Source organism: Phaseolus vulgaris, chromosome 2, assembly GCF_000499845.2.
Source record: "Phaseolus vulgaris cultivar G19833 chromosome 2, P. vulgaris v2.0, whole genome shotgun sequence".
Lineage (NCBI taxonomy): Eukaryota > Viridiplantae > Streptophyta > Magnoliopsida > Fabales > Fabaceae > Phaseolus > Phaseolus vulgaris.
In genome coordinates, this window is record NC_023758.2 from 38,186,019 (window position 1) to 38,204,812 (window position 18,794).

At 33.7% G+C, this 18,794-nt stretch overlaps 2 protein-coding genes across 3 annotated transcripts; one reads left to right on the top strand and one right to left on the bottom strand.

Annotated features, from left to right (window-relative positions):
• Window positions 1-742: 742 nt before the first annotated feature.
• LOC137811889 (protein EXECUTER 1, chloroplastic) lies at window positions 743-13,003 on the top strand. The gene is made up of 13 exons (XM_068613751.1): window positions 743-1,401; window positions 2,009-2,125; window positions 2,247-2,312; window positions 2,866-2,972; window positions 4,477-4,558; window positions 8,800-9,591; window positions 9,706-9,829; window positions 9,939-10,108; window positions 10,503-10,577; window positions 10,716-10,808; window positions 10,931-11,075; window positions 12,506-12,580; window positions 12,703-13,003. Exons 1-11 carry the CDS (start codon window positions 1,066-1,068, stop codon window positions 11,021-11,023), a joined length of 2,055 nt encoding a protein of 684 aa, XP_068469852.1. The 5' UTR covers window positions 743-1,065; the 3' UTR covers window positions 11,024-11,075; window positions 12,506-12,580; window positions 12,703-13,003.
• A 1,015-nt stretch (window positions 13,004-14,018) lies between these two features.
• On the bottom strand, window positions 14,019-15,916 carry LOC137811891 (nicotinamidase 1-like). 2 transcript variants are annotated; one of them, XM_068613753.1, is made up of 5 exons: window positions 15,671-15,916; window positions 15,347-15,530; window positions 14,769-14,902; window positions 14,488-14,673; window positions 14,019-14,388 (listed from the first exon to the last, which is right to left on the bottom strand). In XM_068613753.1, the coding sequence occupies exons 1-5, from the start codon at window positions 15,809-15,811 to the stop codon at window positions 14,296-14,298; spliced, it is 738 nt and encodes a 245-aa protein (XP_068469854.1). In that variant the 5' UTR covers window positions 15,812-15,916; the 3' UTR covers window positions 14,019-14,295. The 2 variants fall into 2 exon arrangements, with proteins under 2 accessions (XP_068469854.1, XP_068469855.1); XM_068613754.1 differs by having other exon boundaries at window positions 15,621-15,879.
• Between the last annotated feature and the right edge of the window lie 2,878 nt (window positions 15,917-18,794).

An 18,794-nucleotide genomic window follows, 5' to 3' on the forward strand; every position in this document is an offset into this window, starting at 1 on the left:
ACTGCAGAAGTTTTTAAACTAAATGCAGCAAAATTAAACTCTTAAAAAACTTAATTACTCGCTTAAAAGAAACTTAATTATTAAAAAAAGTTACTCCCTTAAATGTTAGAACTTATTTTTAATACACTAAATTCAACTACTGATATTTAATTTTACTCTCAAAGTTGTAAAATTACACAAATTTTGTTTTCTAAAATATTCTTGGTAAAATTTACTTTCCAATTTACAAAATGTTATGATTTTTTTGTGAGCAGAAAACTTGACAAAAGCTTGAATATGCTACGACGGTTTTTCTTTAAAAATGTTCACAAGGAAACAGAACTTACGATATTTTTATGAAGGTGGTGACCAACACAATAAAATATATACACTCTACACTCTAATAAATTATTATTTTAATTATATATATTTTTTAATTTAAAATATTATTATATTTTTATTATAATTGGTTGTTAAATGTTTACTGTTTGAGTGTGAAAACAAACTTTTTCTTTTATAAATTGAAGATAAAATTTTGCAATTTTTCCTTAAAAAAGAAGAAGAAAATCGTTAAACTTTAAATTAAAAAAAGTTAATTAGGCCTTGTTGTAACTGGTTCAACATGGTTTGGTTTAGCCTAACCCATGGTTATTATGGGATAAAGTATTTGTTTAGTGGGAAATATTGGCAAATGTTTTTACCTTTTTAATGACAAGTCATTGACACAAAACAAACCTATCAATACCAACCGTTAAAAGAAAAAAAAAAAAAAAAAAAAAAAGAAGGTAAGAAAGGCCAGAGGAAAAAGAAAAATTGATCCTTATCCCATTGTCGCTAGAAAATCTATGGAGGCATGAAGATCGATCCCTCAAATTTTCACAACGAACTTCCCAACCTCATGTTCCTTCCCATTCACTTCACATTCACATTATTCACAACTCAGCAAGAGCAACAACAACAACCATAATCTATCACCTCACCATTTAGCAAGAACACAACAGCATATTCCTCCTAATCTCCTTCAAACACGCACACACTCTGACACGCATATCCATTCCTTTCACTCTCCTCAATCTCTTCTCTCTCATGGCTTCCATCAGCGCTCCAACCCTCACCTTCCCTAACCAGAAGCTCGCCGTTCCGTTTCCCGCGCGAACGCCTTCGCTCCTTCCCTTCCCTTCCATCTCCTCTTGCCGCTGCCTCGCCTCCGACGACCGCAGCGGCGCCAAGCGCGGTTGGGACTCCGTGCTGCACCAGTTCTCCGAGGTCGCCAAGCGCGTCGATTCCTACTGGAAGTCCTTCGGGAACGCTGTCGAAGATCGTGGCCGCGCCGCTGGCCTCGACGAGGATTGGGATTGGGATCGGTGGCGCCGGCATTTCGAGGAAATCGACGAGCAAGAGCGTCTCCTCTCGATTCTCAAGGTGCACCGCCGCGTGCCTCGGATTTATTTTCAATTCGCGTCCTCTAATTACGTGTAACTTATTTTTTTTATTATCGTGAATCGATGTTAATGCGAAATTCTTGATTCGTCGAGGAAAAATTGAATTTATTTTCTAAGGAGTTTTCGTTTGTAGAAACAACGACAACGTTCAAAGCTTACAGTTCTAGTATTTTTCTACTCTAGCATCTTTTACTTAATCAACACTGTTTCGCTTAAATTAGGCATTCTGCCTTTTTCTCCCAAGCTTTGGTGTTTCTTTTAATTGACGGATGGAATTCGTTAATATGAAGATGAAAGTGTTCCCTAAGTTTGATGTGCTTCCAGGTTACAAATCTTTGCTTGCTTTTAGCTAACAGTTAATAGTCTTAAAGGAGTTTTTGCCAAAATTTAATGGCAAGTTCTTATTTATTACATGAAGGAACCTATTGTTAATGCTATCAAACTTGTTTTACGTGTTCATCGAATATCGTATGCCGTGAGATGCTTAAAGTTGGATTTCGTATATTTTGACTCTCGTATAAGTTTAATCATTGCCTGAACTTTTGATTTAGTGAGAATTAATTGCTGACAAATTTTGTGCTTGACAGTCTCAGTTAAGTCGGGCTGTGTATTTGGAGGACTACGAAGATGCTGCCAGGCTAAAGGTGGCTTTTGCAGCAGCAGCTAACAATGACAGTGTTGGAAGAGTGATGTCTTATCTCAACGTAAGAATTTTGACTACTCCTTTGACAGCCAAAGTTTTTCCATACAAATTTTTGGGTTTTTTTTTCACAACCCATTCGTATATACATTTTAAATATGTTTGTATATTTTCGAAACTTTCAGAGAGCCATAAAAGAAGAGCGGTATGGTGATGCAGCTTTCTTAAGAGATAAAGCTGGCGTTGGACTTGTGAGTTCTGATAGAATTTGTTTAATGCAACTTGTGTGAATATCTTTGCATTGTGGTGGAAATAGAATGTCAGATGTAATGTCAAAGGGTAACTAACCCTAGCAATACTTGTAGCTCTGCTTAAATCGCTGTAACTTAGCTGAAAATTTCTTTGAACCATCAAGATAAGACTTTCCTTGCTACTTCATTAGTCATCAGGATTCAGGAGTTCATTTAAAGTGAATCTATTCTTAGATCTGCTATTGGCCGTGGAATCTAATGACAGTCAATATTGGAAGATAGCAAATAAAAATCCATTTGTGAGCATGCTTGGTTTACTTATTATTGTGTTTTTAGATTTTAGAGCGCATTATAACATTGGAGTTCATCCTTTATATATTTATTTTTCAAACAGATTAATGCCTTGATGTGACATTTTAGTGCTGCATGCTCCGCCAATAAACTGCACTGCTTTAAACATCTGGATTTGATTTGTAATTTTATTTTTATATCTCTTGAATTTATCAATATTCAATAGAAGTTTTTTTTAATTGACGTGTATTTGCTCATATAGGTGGGTTGGTGGGCTGGTATTTCTGAAGATGTTAATGATCCACATGGTCTAATTATTCGTATAACTCCTGAGCATGGAAGATATGTGGCAAGGAGTTATAGTCCTAGGTAATTTCTCTATGTTGATGATAAAAGTGCGTAGGCTCTCTGCCTTTCACAAATTGAAAAGAAAAACTTATTTTGGTATAGGACCAAAGGAGGAGCTCCACTACTTATGCTTTGTGCTAATGAGGAATGACTTAAGTGAATGTACCTAAAATATTTAGGCTTATAATTCCTCCACTTTCTGTTAGGAATAACTTAATTATTGTTGTGATTGTCTTGTCAATCATTGTAATTATTCCCAACATGAAACTAAAATGTATGAACTGTGATCTTTTGTTAGGATTAATTTAACCTATTTTTGTGATTATCCTTTCTGTTAGTCTTAGCCACAAAGTAGCTTTTGTGGGTTTACGAATCTGATTTAATAAGCTCATCCAAACATGCTCAAGGATTCTAAGTGCTCTGTAATTCATAAATGTCTATTGTAGCAGCATATAAACTCAAATAAGTTTGGGAAAATGGACCAGCTTATGTGTTTATACTCTTGTAGCCTTAGTTCCTTTATGCATAAATAATGATACTGGGAGATCAGCTAGTTACTAGTTAGATTTCTTCCTCAACCTTCCCCCTTGTTGTTAGAGGTGGCCTATAGTTATATGTATTCAAAACAGTGCAAAATGGCATTAGCCAACTGTCCACCAGTTGGATTAACATATTCATTTTGACCTATTTCTTGCCATCCGCCTTAGTAGTTTGGTTAACCTTTCAATATTCTCTCTCAATTCTGTGTGTTCACACTTCACACAGGATAATTTTATAATGACTTAAATTGAAACATTGTTCTCTATTACCATGTTGTTCTAACATTTTCTGCATGATAACAACAGGATACTTTGTTTACGAGACTAAACTTAATGTACATATTTTGTATTTTTCACATGTTCATAAACTAAGATAAAAGGATGGATTGTCTGGGAGTATTGGTATAGTTTTTCTAATCTTAGACAAGTTTGTTGAATGGCGAAACTATGACGGAATCACATTGCTTCGCCTTCAAGCCTCATCGTTTCAATTGTTGCTGTTCAGTAATGAACTAATTTAGAGTCTAATTTGTCTATCTTTACCAACATTGTCTTTGTCTTTCTTTTAAAAATATAGCTGGAATTAATTTTAAATTGCTACAGGAACCAGTAGCTATAACTTGTGACCAATTTGATGAGCTAACAGTTAATTGCATGTTTTCTTTGGCACTAAATAATATTGAAATTTGAAACAATTATTATGGGAAGTCTTAACGGTGAATTGTACGGATCTGGTTGTTATATGCTCACATTATCATTTGATAAAGTTTTATACATTCATTTTTTGTATAGATTTACGGGTACAAGTATTTTTAGTGGCGTTTTGCATGAAATCTTTCTTATGTAATTAATTTATTATTTTCTTGCCTTGTTTTAATATTTTGATAAATTTAAGGAATATCAGTACATGAGATATTTTAGGTGAGCCCCTTCTACTACCTCGTGTGGCTTTCTGGTGTTAACCCCTTTTTACTATATTTTTCTAGGCAACTTGCAACATCTTCCGCTGGCATTCCTCTATTTGAAATTTTTCTTACGATGGATAAAAAAGGTGAATTCAAGTCACAGGTATCTCTTCTTGACTGAACCCATAATTTGTATTGCTTATGCTGGATCTTTACTATATAAACAGCAAGCAATCTTCTCTAAATTTGATATAAATTACAACTTTTCATAAACAAAACATTGTTCTGTATCTGGATTCTGTTTACTTATGTAAAATCTGAATATATGGGTAAGGATCACCTTCTATGTTTACTGTCAAACAAGTTTTCTGCTAATTATTCAGTTTAAAATACCCATAGATGATGGAAGAGGAAGTGGGATTGCATTAAAAAAGGAAGCATATTGCATGGAGTTCAGAATCCAGATTAATTTTCAATTTTTTGGTTTATTTCAAACACTAATGTCTTTTAATTATGAATGAGGTTTATAATTTGTTGGTAGATTAGTTGTTCTAAAACTTATGAGCAGTTGGGGGAATACCAAGCAACCAATTTGGATGGTTGGTGGCTTTGTGCTGAGTTGAATTTTTATTAATGGAACTGTATTAAGGAAATAATAATTATCAAATTATATGCAATTATTGTATGCAATACATGAAGTGTTGTAACCATACACATAAAACATAAAAGAATAAGAAACCTCTCTTCTTCTTACTATTTTTTTATCATTGTCTTATATGGTATCAGAGCACCGATTTTGGTGCCCTGACAGCCTCTCCATTTTTATCCCCTAAATAAAAGATAATGTCTGGCAAACAAGGCATGCCCGCGCTCGACAGTGCATTTTCATTGGTTATCCTCTCAATCAAAAGATGCAGACACTTTTTTTACAAGTCGGAATGTCATCTTCCATGAAAGTGTTTTTCCATTCTGTCAACCGTCGTCACAGATACAATCCTCACCTCCATCACAAGGTATTTTGCCCACTATTGACATTGACTTACCCACCCCTGTCCAACGTTCACTCGATCAACCTTCTTCTCTTATTCATCACAATGCACCTGAACCTCCATCAAACCAACATTCTTCTCCTACACATCACAATACACTTGAACCTCCATCAAACCAAACATCTTCTCCTACTCGTCACAACCTCAATCAAACCAACCTTCTTCTCCTACTTGTCACAATACACCTGAACCTCCATCAAACCAACCCTCTTCTCCCATGCCAAGAACTCTAGCACCCATTACCAAACCTTCTCCAACCGACCTTCCTGTTCGACGATCCAGTCACACATCAACCCCACCTTCCTGGAAGACTACGTAACGTGATCCCAAGCCAATCATTCGACTACTGTCCAAGACCGGCCGAATGGAACCACATATCTTATGCATCATTTTCTTTCTAATTCACGATTTTCTTCTACACGTAGTGCATATCTTGCTAACATCACATCCACCAAAGAACCTCACACTTATGCTCAAGCTATCCTTGATCCAAATTGGCAAAAAGCAAGGGACGAAAAGCTTTCATCCTTGCAGCTAAATCAAACGTGGACCTTGACACCGTTACTCGCTGGGCAGAAACCCATCGGATGCAAATGGATGGTAGCATCGACAGATATAAGGTGCGTCTTGTCGCAAAGGTACACTCAGATTGAAGGTGTCGACTATTTTGAAACTTTTTCACCAACAACAAAATTAACAACGTTGCAGCAACTAGAAATTGGTTCACTCACCAGCTAGATGTGCAAAATGCCTTCTTATATGGCACATTGCATGAAATTATTTACATGGACTTGTCACCCGGGCATCATCCACATGGAGAACATTGTATGTCGACTCAACAAATCCCTTTATGGTCTCAAACAAACATCTCGGACATGGTTTTCAACATTTTCTCATATGATTAAATCGGTAGGATTTCAACCGTTCAAGACAGAATAACTCATCATTCATTTACTGCCCTTTTGATTTAAAATGATTTGACAGAAGAAATTCAGCGGTAAAGATTGTCTATTACAACAATTTTGCATTAAAGATCTTGGAGACCTAAAATATTTTCTAGGGATTGAATTTTCCTTCCAAAGCTGGTATTTACATGTCCCAAAGAAAATATGCGCTAGATATTTTATAGGATACGGGACTTAGTGCTCGTCCAAACAAATTTTCAATGGAACAATACATAAAACTCACATCAGACGATGGAGAGTTATTAAAGGATCCACACGACTGATATACCTCACGCTTACTCGGCCTGACATAGCATTTTCGGTTCGGTTCACGGAAACCTCATTAGGATGCTGCAATTCGAGTCCTAAAGTACATGATCACCAGGACAAGGGCAAAGATTGTTATTGCCATCCGAAAACAATCTGACATTGTCAACTTATTGCGACTCAGATTGGGGAGGTTGTCAGACAACTCGGAAATTAGTATCTGGGTATTGCATTTTTCTTGGTTCTTCTATTATCCGTAAAAAAAATAGATAAACATATCAAGATCATCAGCGGAAGCAGAATACCGCGCGATGGTCAATACTGTTTGAAGATAGTTTGGTTGCGATATTTGTTGCAGGATTTAAAAGTGTCATGTAACTTGTCAGCTCAACTTTTCTGCGACAATAAGCGGCATTACCTATAGCAACACATCCAGTATTTCATGAACGCACAACACATTGAGATAGATTGTCACATTGTGCGAGAAAAATTACAAGCTGGAATCGGTCCTTTATATATACCGACACAGTATCAACTCGCAAATATTAAGAACAGTTTTTGACGCTACAACACAAATTGGGGGTTCATGATCTTCACCTACCAACTTGAGGAGAGTATTAAAGAAATAATAATTATCAAATTATATGCAATTATTGTATGCAATATTGTACGATATTGTATCTCTACCTAATTAAATACTGTAATTTGGAGAGACAAACTCCCTATATATTTCTTATACATGAAGTGATGTAACCATATAATAAACATCTCTTCTTCTTACCATTTTTTATTTTTCTTTGTAGTGTTAATGCTAGATTCAAACACACTTGAGCAGTGTTACTTCCTAGTGTTTGGAGCTTTAGATTGTCTTAAGTTTCGGTGGACATACATTCTCAGATTAGTGAAATTTCTGATCTAAGGTGCCTCCATTTAATTATTTTGAGCTCAAGGCTTCATGATGAGTTTCCCTAAATAAAAAGGTGGTTTTTTGGTATTTTAACTTGTATTCTTCTGGAATAAAAATATGGGGCAAAACTAATTTATTGTTGAACTTGTACCTATGGTCCATATTTGATGAGTTAAAATGATTGTTTCAGAAATGTATGGTGTGTGTGGTCTGAAGTGCACATTCTTTTAAGGGATATGCTAACCTACTGTCCTTCATGTTTAGTAGGTTAGCATCTACAGTGTTACTGAAAATAAAACAAAACCAAATATTACTCAACTTAAAGCAGTTAAATTCTTACATTTTAGTAATTAATTTTTTTTTAGTTGAATAGGTAATTGTTTATCTTTCATACTAATAATTATCAACCATATAAATCTTTCTCCATATCTACCAACCTTGAACTTTTCTCTCATTATTTTATAAAGATTAAAAATACAGTAATTTGCTTTTAAACAAAAAAATAATAGCAATTAAATTCCTACATTTTAGTAATTAATTTTTTTTTAGTTGAATAGGTAATTGTTTATCTTTCATACTAATAATTATCAACCATATAAATTTTTCTCCATATCTACCAACCTTGAACTTTTCTCTCATTATTTTATAGAAATTAAAAATACAGTAATTTGCTTTTAAACAAAAAAATAATGAATTATTTTTAAAATTGTAATAAAAATTCCATAAAGTTTCTCTATCATTTAAAATTAATAATAATAATAATAATAATAAATGTCAAGCATGGACAATTCATGGCATGTAAACTTTTTAGCATCCTTGATTAAATAAGATTAATGTATTTTAATTGATAAAATTTATTAGGAGAGAAGAAGGTTTAAAGATTTGGTTTGTAGTTATTAAGAGAGAAATTTATTTATGAGGCTGGTTGCAATTCGGAGAGAGACAATTATTAATTTGATTGGTAAGGTTATTAAATGACATTATCACTGAGTCGAGTAACAAGAGATAAAGATGGTTTGTTTTGTACAATTAAGTATGAAGAGTGCCACCTACACATGAAGGAGAGTAGTAATACCCTTACACAATTATGTATTATCCAATTGCTATTGTAAGGTATACTAAAAACTGTAATAGTTACTTTTCTACAAGTAATTATATAACACTAGTTATGTAACACTGTCTTTATCTATAGTTGTCCAATAGCAATACTACAACAGGATATTCTTTTGATTTTCAGGCTGTGTACTTAAAGCGGAGAGGGGCCTTTCATGGACCCCCAACAATGTCTTCTAAAACATTGGATGCTACTGGGAGACTGAGTTCAATGGAATCTACTGAAGACAAAAGTGAGTTGTTTGTTGTGAGTACTGAAGATCCAGAAAATGGTGATGATAGGAATGATGGCTCTGATCCAACAGAGGGAATGCCTGGATTTCAGAATGTATTGAAAGATATGATTCCTGGTGTAAAGGTGAAGGTTTTCAAGGTGATAACTCCGGAGAAAGTAGACACAGATCTATCCGATGTGATTGAGCAGATAATTGAGGATGAAGATGAAGAGGACGAAGACAGCAATGAAGATGAAGATGATGAAGATGATGATGATGATGATGAAGAAGAAGAAGAAGAAGACAAAGAGAAAGAACAAGATACAGAAAGTTTAGAACTAGAAGATATTAAGTCTGAGACTGAGCAGGAGGGAGATGATGAGATTGAAGTAAACACTGGTTTGGGAACTTTTGGGCGTGAAGAAAATGAATTTGCTGTAAAAATTGCCATTGGTGGTCTTGTTCAGAAACTTTCCAGTAATCTATCCACTAGAGATTTGCTTCGAGTTCCTGCTAAGCTGGATATGAAGGGGTGTGGTTCATTTTCGTTTACTGTTGAAAAAGAAGTCAATCAGCATATTGGTCTTGACAAAGGAAAATCTTCATCTGATAAATCAGCTAAGTTTCAAGGTCGTCGCAGAGTTGATCATGTTATTTTTGACCTTGCTAAGTTTATTGGCAGGGGAAAGATACCATCAAAGGTAGATATAAATAGTTGAATATATATTGCAAATTTTTTATTTTCAAAATTCAATATACTTATTGAATCTATCCATGAGTTGCGTAGACTATAATAGTTTGCTTTAATCTTTTAGGTTCTGAAGGAGGTGGGAGAATTGATAAGTCTCACTCTAAGTCAGGCTCAAAACCATCACCAATTATCTGGGTCAACTATTTTCAATCGCATCAAAATACCAACTTCTTTTGATCCCTTAAATGGTGATTTTCTATGGATATTGTCAATTTGGTCACTACGAGGTGCTGAATGTAGGATGCTTTTAATATGCAGCACAGCGTAAACCATGTAATGTATTTTCATTTTTATCAGGTCTGTACATTGGTGCACATGGACTTTACTCCTCTGAAGTTATTCATCTAAGACGAAGATTTGGACAGTGGGAAGAGGACAATGGAGCAAAGGAACCTTCAGATCTTGAGTTTTATGAGTATGTAGAAGCTTTAAAGCTAACAGGAGATCCTTATGTACCAGCTGGCCAGGTAATATTGTATACTTTATTAAAACAATGATTGTTTTTTCATCTCCATGCTTTACTATTTTGTGAGGTGTTGAATTAGCAGCTCTGTATCTGTGGAAAATGCAGTTTTTTGTCATACTTGCAAAAACTATAAGATGTTGGTGGTGTTGAGACATATGCTATGTCACTGAGAGCTTGATAGCAATAGTTTATTAAATATTTACCTTCATTATGAGAGTATTTACTGGATACAATTTTCTTTGTCTTTGGGAAACTTATATTGGCCAGAGTTCAACATGAACTGAGATATTTTTGTACTTTTTCTGCAATAGACTTAAATTCTCTTTTTGATACTAAGCTTCTCATCATGTTGTCTGTATCATATAGATCTCAGTGTTTATGTTCCTTGACCTTAGGTTGCATTCCGTGCAAAAATTGGAAAGAGGTATCAACTGCCTCATAAAGGGATAATACCTGAAGAGTTTGGCGTGGTAGGGAACTTTTCTTGAGGATCTTTACTCTCTCTGTTCCTCCCCTTCCCCAAATTTTTAGTTAATTGTTGTTAATTCACTTTAAAGAAGAGATTATTATTTTTATGTATTCTACTCCGGTTTTGTTGTAATTTTCAGATTGCTCGCTACAAAGGCGAAGGGAGGCTGGCCGAGCCAGGGTTTCAAAATCCCCGATGGGTTGATGGTGAACTTGTGGTTCTCGATGGAAAGGTTTGTATTCTTCAATCTTTTTTTATCATTTAGTCCTTTTTCTATTGTAATTTCAACTGAAATTATCCTCTTACTTTTGCTCAAAATGTTTCTGATTGCAACATGGCTTTTTATTTTTGCAGCACCTAAAAGCAGGCCCAGTTGTTGGATTTGTGTACTGGGCCCCTGAGTATCATTTTTTGGTCTTCTTCAATCGGCTTGGGCTTCAACAATAGGGTTTTGTTCATAATATCAGAGACTTGTAAATTCTTTCTTCAGATTCTCATCGTAAGTTCTCATTAAAGATCCACGTGTCATGGAAGTAGTAACTGATGGATTTTGTTTGCTGCATAAGTTTTTTTTTCTTACAAGCTAGGATTTTATTGAATTTTATTGGTAATTGTGTTAAAAAGTTATTTAACAATATGTTTATATTTATTGAATTTTATATTGCTCGTGGATGAATTATTGCCCTTTCTGAGTCAGTAACTGGCTTGAGTTTTACAACGCTACTTTTGGTTAGGTATGCTTGTTAGTTAGAACATGGAGAAGAAATGGAGAGTTCTTCTAGATGTTATTTTCTACTTTGTATGCTTAGCATTTTTTGTTGCTTTGTCTAAGTAGAAGAACGCCATTTTTTCTTTTCTATGGATTTCCCTAATTAAACTGTAGTACTAATTGAGAGCATTTTGTTTTCATTCAAAAGCACAAAAAAATAAACTCCAGAAGACTTAATTTGTAGCATATGTTATGTAGCCTTTTCTGTGAGAGAAATCTTGATATCATGCTTTGAAGTTTTAGAACTAGGAAATGGAATCAGAATAATACTTTTTGACTTGTTGGCAAGATATCTAGCTGAGACATAGCTACTAGATATCTCAATTAGATTATTACATTGAATTGGAGTAATGTAATGTAATTGTAAAACCAGAATCAAAGGCGTATACTTTGTAATGGTAATCATGAGATTTGTTAATGCTTTTCTTTTATTATGAGTAATGAAACATCTGTATGTAACACTTCTGTACGGTTATCTACAAAATTAACTAAACCTATATATCCTACTATTGTTCTGATTTGACAGTTTGATCTACCAACAGTTATATCAGTAACTATTTGCTCTGTTTGACCATTTTTCAAGTGCCATTCTGCCACTTGAAAGAAGAGTAGGAGTTTCTTCAGTAGTTACTATGTTTTCAACCCAAATAAGTCAGTTCCTATTCTGAGGAACAATGTTGTTAAAATCGCGATCTAGATTGTACGATCGTCGATCTTGCGATTTTTTAAAAGTAAAACGTGCTGGATCACATGGGGGACGGAAACTGGCCGGATCGGAGCGATCCGGCTAGTCATGGGCCGTATCAGAGGATCTTTGAGTCTCTCTGATCCGTGATTTGGACCATTAAAAAAACCTGAAAACTAGGCCCATGAGACCCAAAAGTGTTGCACAAAAACCCTTATTTTAATACGAATCTTTAAGTTTGGTCAGAAGACAGCTGAGAACTATTTATAAAAATGGAAATTCTTCTTTCAAATTTCGATTGCTGGGTTGCTAAAGGCTAAAGTTTTTTTTTATTCTGTATATTTTTTGGTTTTGGTTTTGGTTTCTAGTGGAATTGTCATGAAGTGTGTGGGTGATTCTAAATATTTAAATTGGTAAAGGGTTCATGTTGGAAGTTTATTTAATATGTGATCGAAGATATTTCTATTTTCAATAGGTTCTAGGTTTTGTTGAATGCTAAAACTGTGCTTCAATGGAAGATATCATCAATCACTGCAGGGTTCCATTTAAGGTATCCATTTTCTTCACTTCAACAACATGTAGGGTGTTTCATGATTCTTTCTTTCAGTGAGCTTGAGTTTTCTCTGATTGTTGATTTTCTTGTTTCTCTTTGTATCTGACTCTGATCTACAGCTATAAAATATCTTCACCACTAGCTTTCTGCCGAGTAGCAGAGACTGAGCATTGGACTACTTGTCTAGAACTCAAATGACTGTGGTATCTTAAGCTTGGTAGCTGTAGCTTGACTAACAATAAACTGAAGAGGGATTCATAATATCAGCACTAAAGCACAATGTACTAGTCTTCATTCCAAATTTTATGGAGGTGTAGTGTTCAGGGTATCTCTATCAACTTTGTACATTGTTACTAATTTTTCTTATAAGTTATATTCCCATGTATCATAAAATTCATAATATCATTGTTCTTTCTGTTACGACGAGATTTTCATCACAATTTGTCTTACTTTGGATCGTATATAGAGGTTTTTGGTATTAGCTTCCTCATTAACTATTATATCTAGTCAACATATTGAAGGTCCCCCGAAAGTATGAAACCAAAATTTTGAATACATAATTGATTTGATGACAAAACCGTAGTTGCCTTCTTTCCATCCCTGCCTGATCTGCGGATGAGCTTGGGACAGTATGCCCAGTTAGTTCATACCTTGCATTGAATTTATTGACGCATAATTAAACTTGCTTCGGGAAAGACAAAATGTGGTGGGAATGAAAATTAGGTGAGAGCTCTTGTTTGGAAAACTGAACATAGGTGAAGGCTGGCATGGAAAGGTAGTCAGTTATATCTCCCACATTGAGAAAAACTATCAAATCCGTTAGATCTCCTTTTCTCTAAATCAATGATTGAGGTTTTCTTTCACTTTTTATTTTCTCTTTGACCCCCTTTTTCCCAATCTCTACCTCTCTTTCAAAACACCTAACCTAAACCTAAAATTCCAAACAGAGAAACATAGAAGGGAGGAGGAAGACCAAAACGCTGTGCCGGCAAAGTTGCTGCTACAATAGCCATCTCGAATTGCAGGAAGTACCAAATGGGAGAATAAGACTGAAAGATGTTGAAAAGGAGGTAGAAATTGTTTAGTTGATGAAAGATTGTTTAATTTGAAATTTTGTAACTAGATCAATTTATGTTGTTGGAGTAATTGGTTAATATTATCTAATATTAAAAAGTATTAATACTTTTATTTTTTAAATTATTAAATGTTATCTAATATTTAAAAATTTAATTACCAAATATTTCTAATATTTAAATTTGGCCAATACTTTTGTAGTGAAATTTATTTTAAAATTTATATTTTAAAGAAGAAAATCAATTATTTAATCTAAATAAAGAAATTGAAATATAAAATATTTAAATTATTATATTTAAAAATTCAAAGAATTTAATCATAAATAATTCAAATATCATACTCTTTTGCAGTGATTGAAATCTCCAGCTCAAACACATGCTAACTTTTTATATAGCAATAAACCTTGTCTAACTTTTACATGATTATACTCTATATATGATGATATGTACACAATCATTTAGACCAACCATATTACATACCTTATGTAGAGAACATAGGTAGATTAAAGTTGAAAGAGCGCAAATAACTTCTATTAGTAAAGCTATAATTGTTCCTTCTTTATCTAATGTATCATAATTCATAAGTACTTCCCAAACTCTAAACATAACCTGAAAAGCATCACACAACACGGTTCTATATTAAACCTTCTCAGGTGAACCAATTAACACTTCATTTGCTATTTTGGCTCCCCGTTCTTTAGCCATATACAGCCCTACGTGATGCATAAACTCCTGCAAATGACATATACATCACCAGAATGCATTAAACATATTCCTTAAACTTTAGCATATCGTAACACATTCTTTCTCACGAAAGAGTCATATATGTACCTGTGGATGTGCCAAAGCTCCTTTGGTATTTGTGGCTTCTTCCAGAGGGATATTAAAGGTAGCACAGCCACGTGAATACACCACCACATTTTCTAAAGGCTTCAGAAAACCACGGTTTTTTGCTGACATTGTGGAACATACAAAATCTAGAACACAGATATCTGTGCACACACCTACAACCAGTAGCTTCACCGAGATAGAAACTAAGTTAATGGTTTTAAGAATACGAGTTCACATCTTCATGCCTAAGTACGTATTAGAATAAATAAATAAACACTCACAGTTGTTATCTTATTCTTTTTCACCCAATCTACAAAAACGTTAGAACCATCTTCTTCTATTGAGCCCAAATATCCGTCAAAACACTCCTTTCGTCTTATTGTTACATTGGGTTCATTCTCCAGCCATCTTAACTCTGTGAGCCATAAATAAAGACATGGCATGAGATGAGAGAGAAGGTTAGTAGAGGAAGAATGATGTTTGTAAACTATTCTTCATCTCAACTCTTAAACAATGTTGAACTTTTAAACCTATCACAGCTTCTAATAAATTTCAACTAAAAGTAAAAAATGTATTAAAAAAGAGTGTGATATAAAGTGTTAGTAATATTTCTCTTATATTTGTTGCTTAAAAGTTGAAAAGAGGCTGTGATGGCGTCCTTTCCCTTCCTGGTTTCAAGACCCATCAGCCAAAATTTACAAGTATTTCCACTCTGCAGAACTGGGTTAGTAATATCATTATTTGAACTCCAAGGAAATCCATTTGAGACTTTTTTGGGAGTAATAGCATCATTCATGAGAATTATGTGTGTCAATCTCGAGAGAAAAATGAAAATATATGTCAATAATTAATTGCTCACCTGGAACCAGATTTGATTCATCAGAGCCAATAATACAGTGAGGGGGATAAGGATCCTCTGGCTTGTTAGGATGGTGAGAATCCAGGAAAGCCATAACTGGCAATTTCTTCTCACAGAACACTCTTGCTAGCCTTGCTGATTCATTGATCATTCCCCGAATCTGGCTATTGGATTCTCTTGGAGCCTGAAAATTTCATCCATATATCTATAATTTTTGGTGCACAAAAGAATATTTAGTTTATCAAGATTGAATCCATTAAAGAAACACACGCACATAGTCACACATAGACATGAGGGTATTTGAAAAGAATCTAAAGCAGATACCAGATTTCCAGCACCAACTGTGCAGAAACCATTTATGATGTCCACAAGAACAAGACCATTTACTGTATCTTCAGCTAAAACCACTGACTCCTGTTCCAAAGGAATCTCCTTCTTTAGGAGTTCAACTGTCTGTGACACCATTTTGGTTTTCACTTATCTGATTTCTGAGATGCCTCAGAATTGTGTATATATTCAAATGTCACACCAACAGATTTTTAGTGAAATCTTTACTTTATAATGCAGAAAAGTATACGACGTGGTGAACATGATCTGCATAATGTTATCCTTGACTCAGTCAAGTGGAAAAGTCAAACAAAGGATAATGAAGTAGATTTTTACAATCATGGATATGTTTTCGAGAAAAATCTATCTAATGATTTCTATAAGAAATAAAAAAATAAAATAAAACTTTTATTTAAAATTAATTAATTTAAAAATAACAAGTATAAAATAGAAAATGATAACTCTTATGTGTAGCTGATAAAAAAAAAACTCTTATGTGTAGCGACTAAAATGTTTAAACAGTATAAAAAAAATAATTATTTAAATAATAAATGCATTTAGAATGTAAAAGAATAAGATTGTTATTTACTTAGATTGTATGAATGGTAAATTTATTTATTTTATTATTAAAATTAGCTCATTTACTTTTTTTTTATATTTTTATCACTTGTTTTAATTAAAATTATATGTCTGGATTTGATAAAAAAAATTATGTCTTAATTACACATTTTTAAAGTAATGTTTACTTTTATATCATAGTATATTTATGATCCATATTTAAGTTTATGTTATTTTAAGTTACTTCTATTTTTTATACTTAAAACATAAATTTGAAATTTTAAACCGGAAAATAAACCCACATAATTATAAGAATGGTTACTGTAAAATTAAAATTCATTCTTATACCTCCACATTTTAGAGTATGTTAAAAAATCTGAATAGAGGTTTGTGAACCTTTTCAAAGCAAAAGAAGTTGAAGAAAGGGAGAGAATGGATTCACCTTTTGTAATTTCATATCAATTAAACAAAAATATTTCTTCTTAGTTTGGGAAAGTAAGAATATCTAAGCTCAAACCGTAGAGTTTGGTCATACTTATATGGGTTAAGACTAAAAATTCTACATAAAAAAAGTTATAAGAACAAAATACTTACAAAAGTACCATTGAAGAGGCTAACCCGTTGATATTTTTTAAAAAAAATCTTATTTAAAAATGAAATGAAAAAATATTTATCTAAATCTTTTATACTTATGAGAAATATTTACTTAATCAAAATCTAAGTTCAAACCTAAGTTAGTATACTTAGTTTAGGTTATGTTGAACTAAGTCCAAATAGATTGGGTTAGACATATCTAGGTTGAGATAAGATTGAGTAAGGTGGAGCCTAGGTCAGTCTGGATCGGACTCAAGCAAGCTATGTCAAGTTGGGTCGGGCCTAGTCAAGTTAGGATGAGGCAGACTAGGTTAAGTTCAAGTCATGTTTCTTCAGGTTGAGTTGAACTCAAGTTAAGTCGAGTTGAGGTATGATCGAGTTGGACCAAGTCGAAGTCATATTAGATCAAGGTGAGTTGGATCAAGCCCAAGTCATATTAGGTCAAGGTATGACCGAGTTGGACCGAGTCCAGATTAGGTCGAGTCATGTCGAAGCCAAGTCAAGTTGGATCCAAGTCACGAAAGGTGTAGATGGCTTGTCATGGAAGATTGAGTTGAGTTTAAGTAAGGGTAGGTCGAGTTGGACCTAGGCAGATTGAGTTGAATCCCGACCTTGCAATTAAGTACAAATAGTAAAAAGTAGTTAATGATTAATATACAACTAATGTAAAATATTTAGAAATTAATTTGTGGTTTAGAATTTTTTAAGGATTATAGTTATAGATACCAATTTTTTTTTTCTCGTGGATGTATTTGGATTTGATTATATCTGAAGTAGATATATGGAAAGCTTAGTATTTTATGTTTAGAAACTCCATCAACTAGTCAGTAAAAGGTAAGCATCTTTTGGGTATGTCTTGTTCAAGTTAGTGTAGTTTATATGCATCTTTCATTTTTCATTTTCTTTTTTCACTGATATTATGTTTACTAGTCATGTAGTGTAGTGTGCTTCTCGCATGAAACATGCATATAGGATTTTATTCACCTTCTTTTTGGCGACCACTTTTCTTTTCTCCTTCGACACAAAGAGTTTGTGATAAATGACTTTAGGGTCATTCCCAACATATCAACAATTGTCATGCAAATAGGTTCACATTTCTCTTTATTGTTTCACATATAATTTCTTTATGTCATTGGTAAAAAATGATACTATCTTTGTTGCATTGTTTCGAGGTTCCTAACTAGAGGTTAGTTGTATCTTTCCTAGATTCTACAAGCATATAATCATTTATTCAAGGGTATAAGTTAGTCTCATTCTACTTCTTGTTGTCAATGGTGGATGTCGATGTTCAAAAAAGGGAGTCACACTTAGGCTTACCACATACCATTCTCTAGGTTTCCTTTGGTTGACATGAACAATTATTATGTCTCCTAAAGTTGATGGGAACTTCACTGTAGGAAGAGGCGTAGAGACAATGGTCCTAAGCTTATTCAAATATGGTCTTTCGAGAAGGATGTTGTAACAATTATTGGTATTGATAATGAAATATAATATCTTAATAACTTGACTATTTATAGTGCCCTTCCCAAACTTGATGTACAAATTTACATACCTACACATGTTTATCATTGCTCTTGAAAAGCCAATGACTTAATCATCATATGGTTGTATCACACTTTCTAGGAGTTTTAATCTCTTGAACATTCTGCAGTAGAGTATGTCAGCCGAGCTTTATTGATCGATCAAGGTTTCATGATCGTAAAGTTTTGTTTACTTTAATAGTGATGACTATAGGATCATCTTGCATTAGGTATGTTGCTTTAAAGTCAAAGTCAATAGAGATAATGAGAAACATATTTCTTCTAGGGGGTAAAACAATTGTGTTCACTTTGTACAACTTGCAAGTGTTTCTTTCTTGTCAAGTCAATTGAGTTGCTTGATGCCTTTAGTGTTTATCACTCCTCAAATTGACACATGTCAAATTTTTTCTTCTCTTGGTGTGTGATCTTGTTGGTGACCTTCACAACAA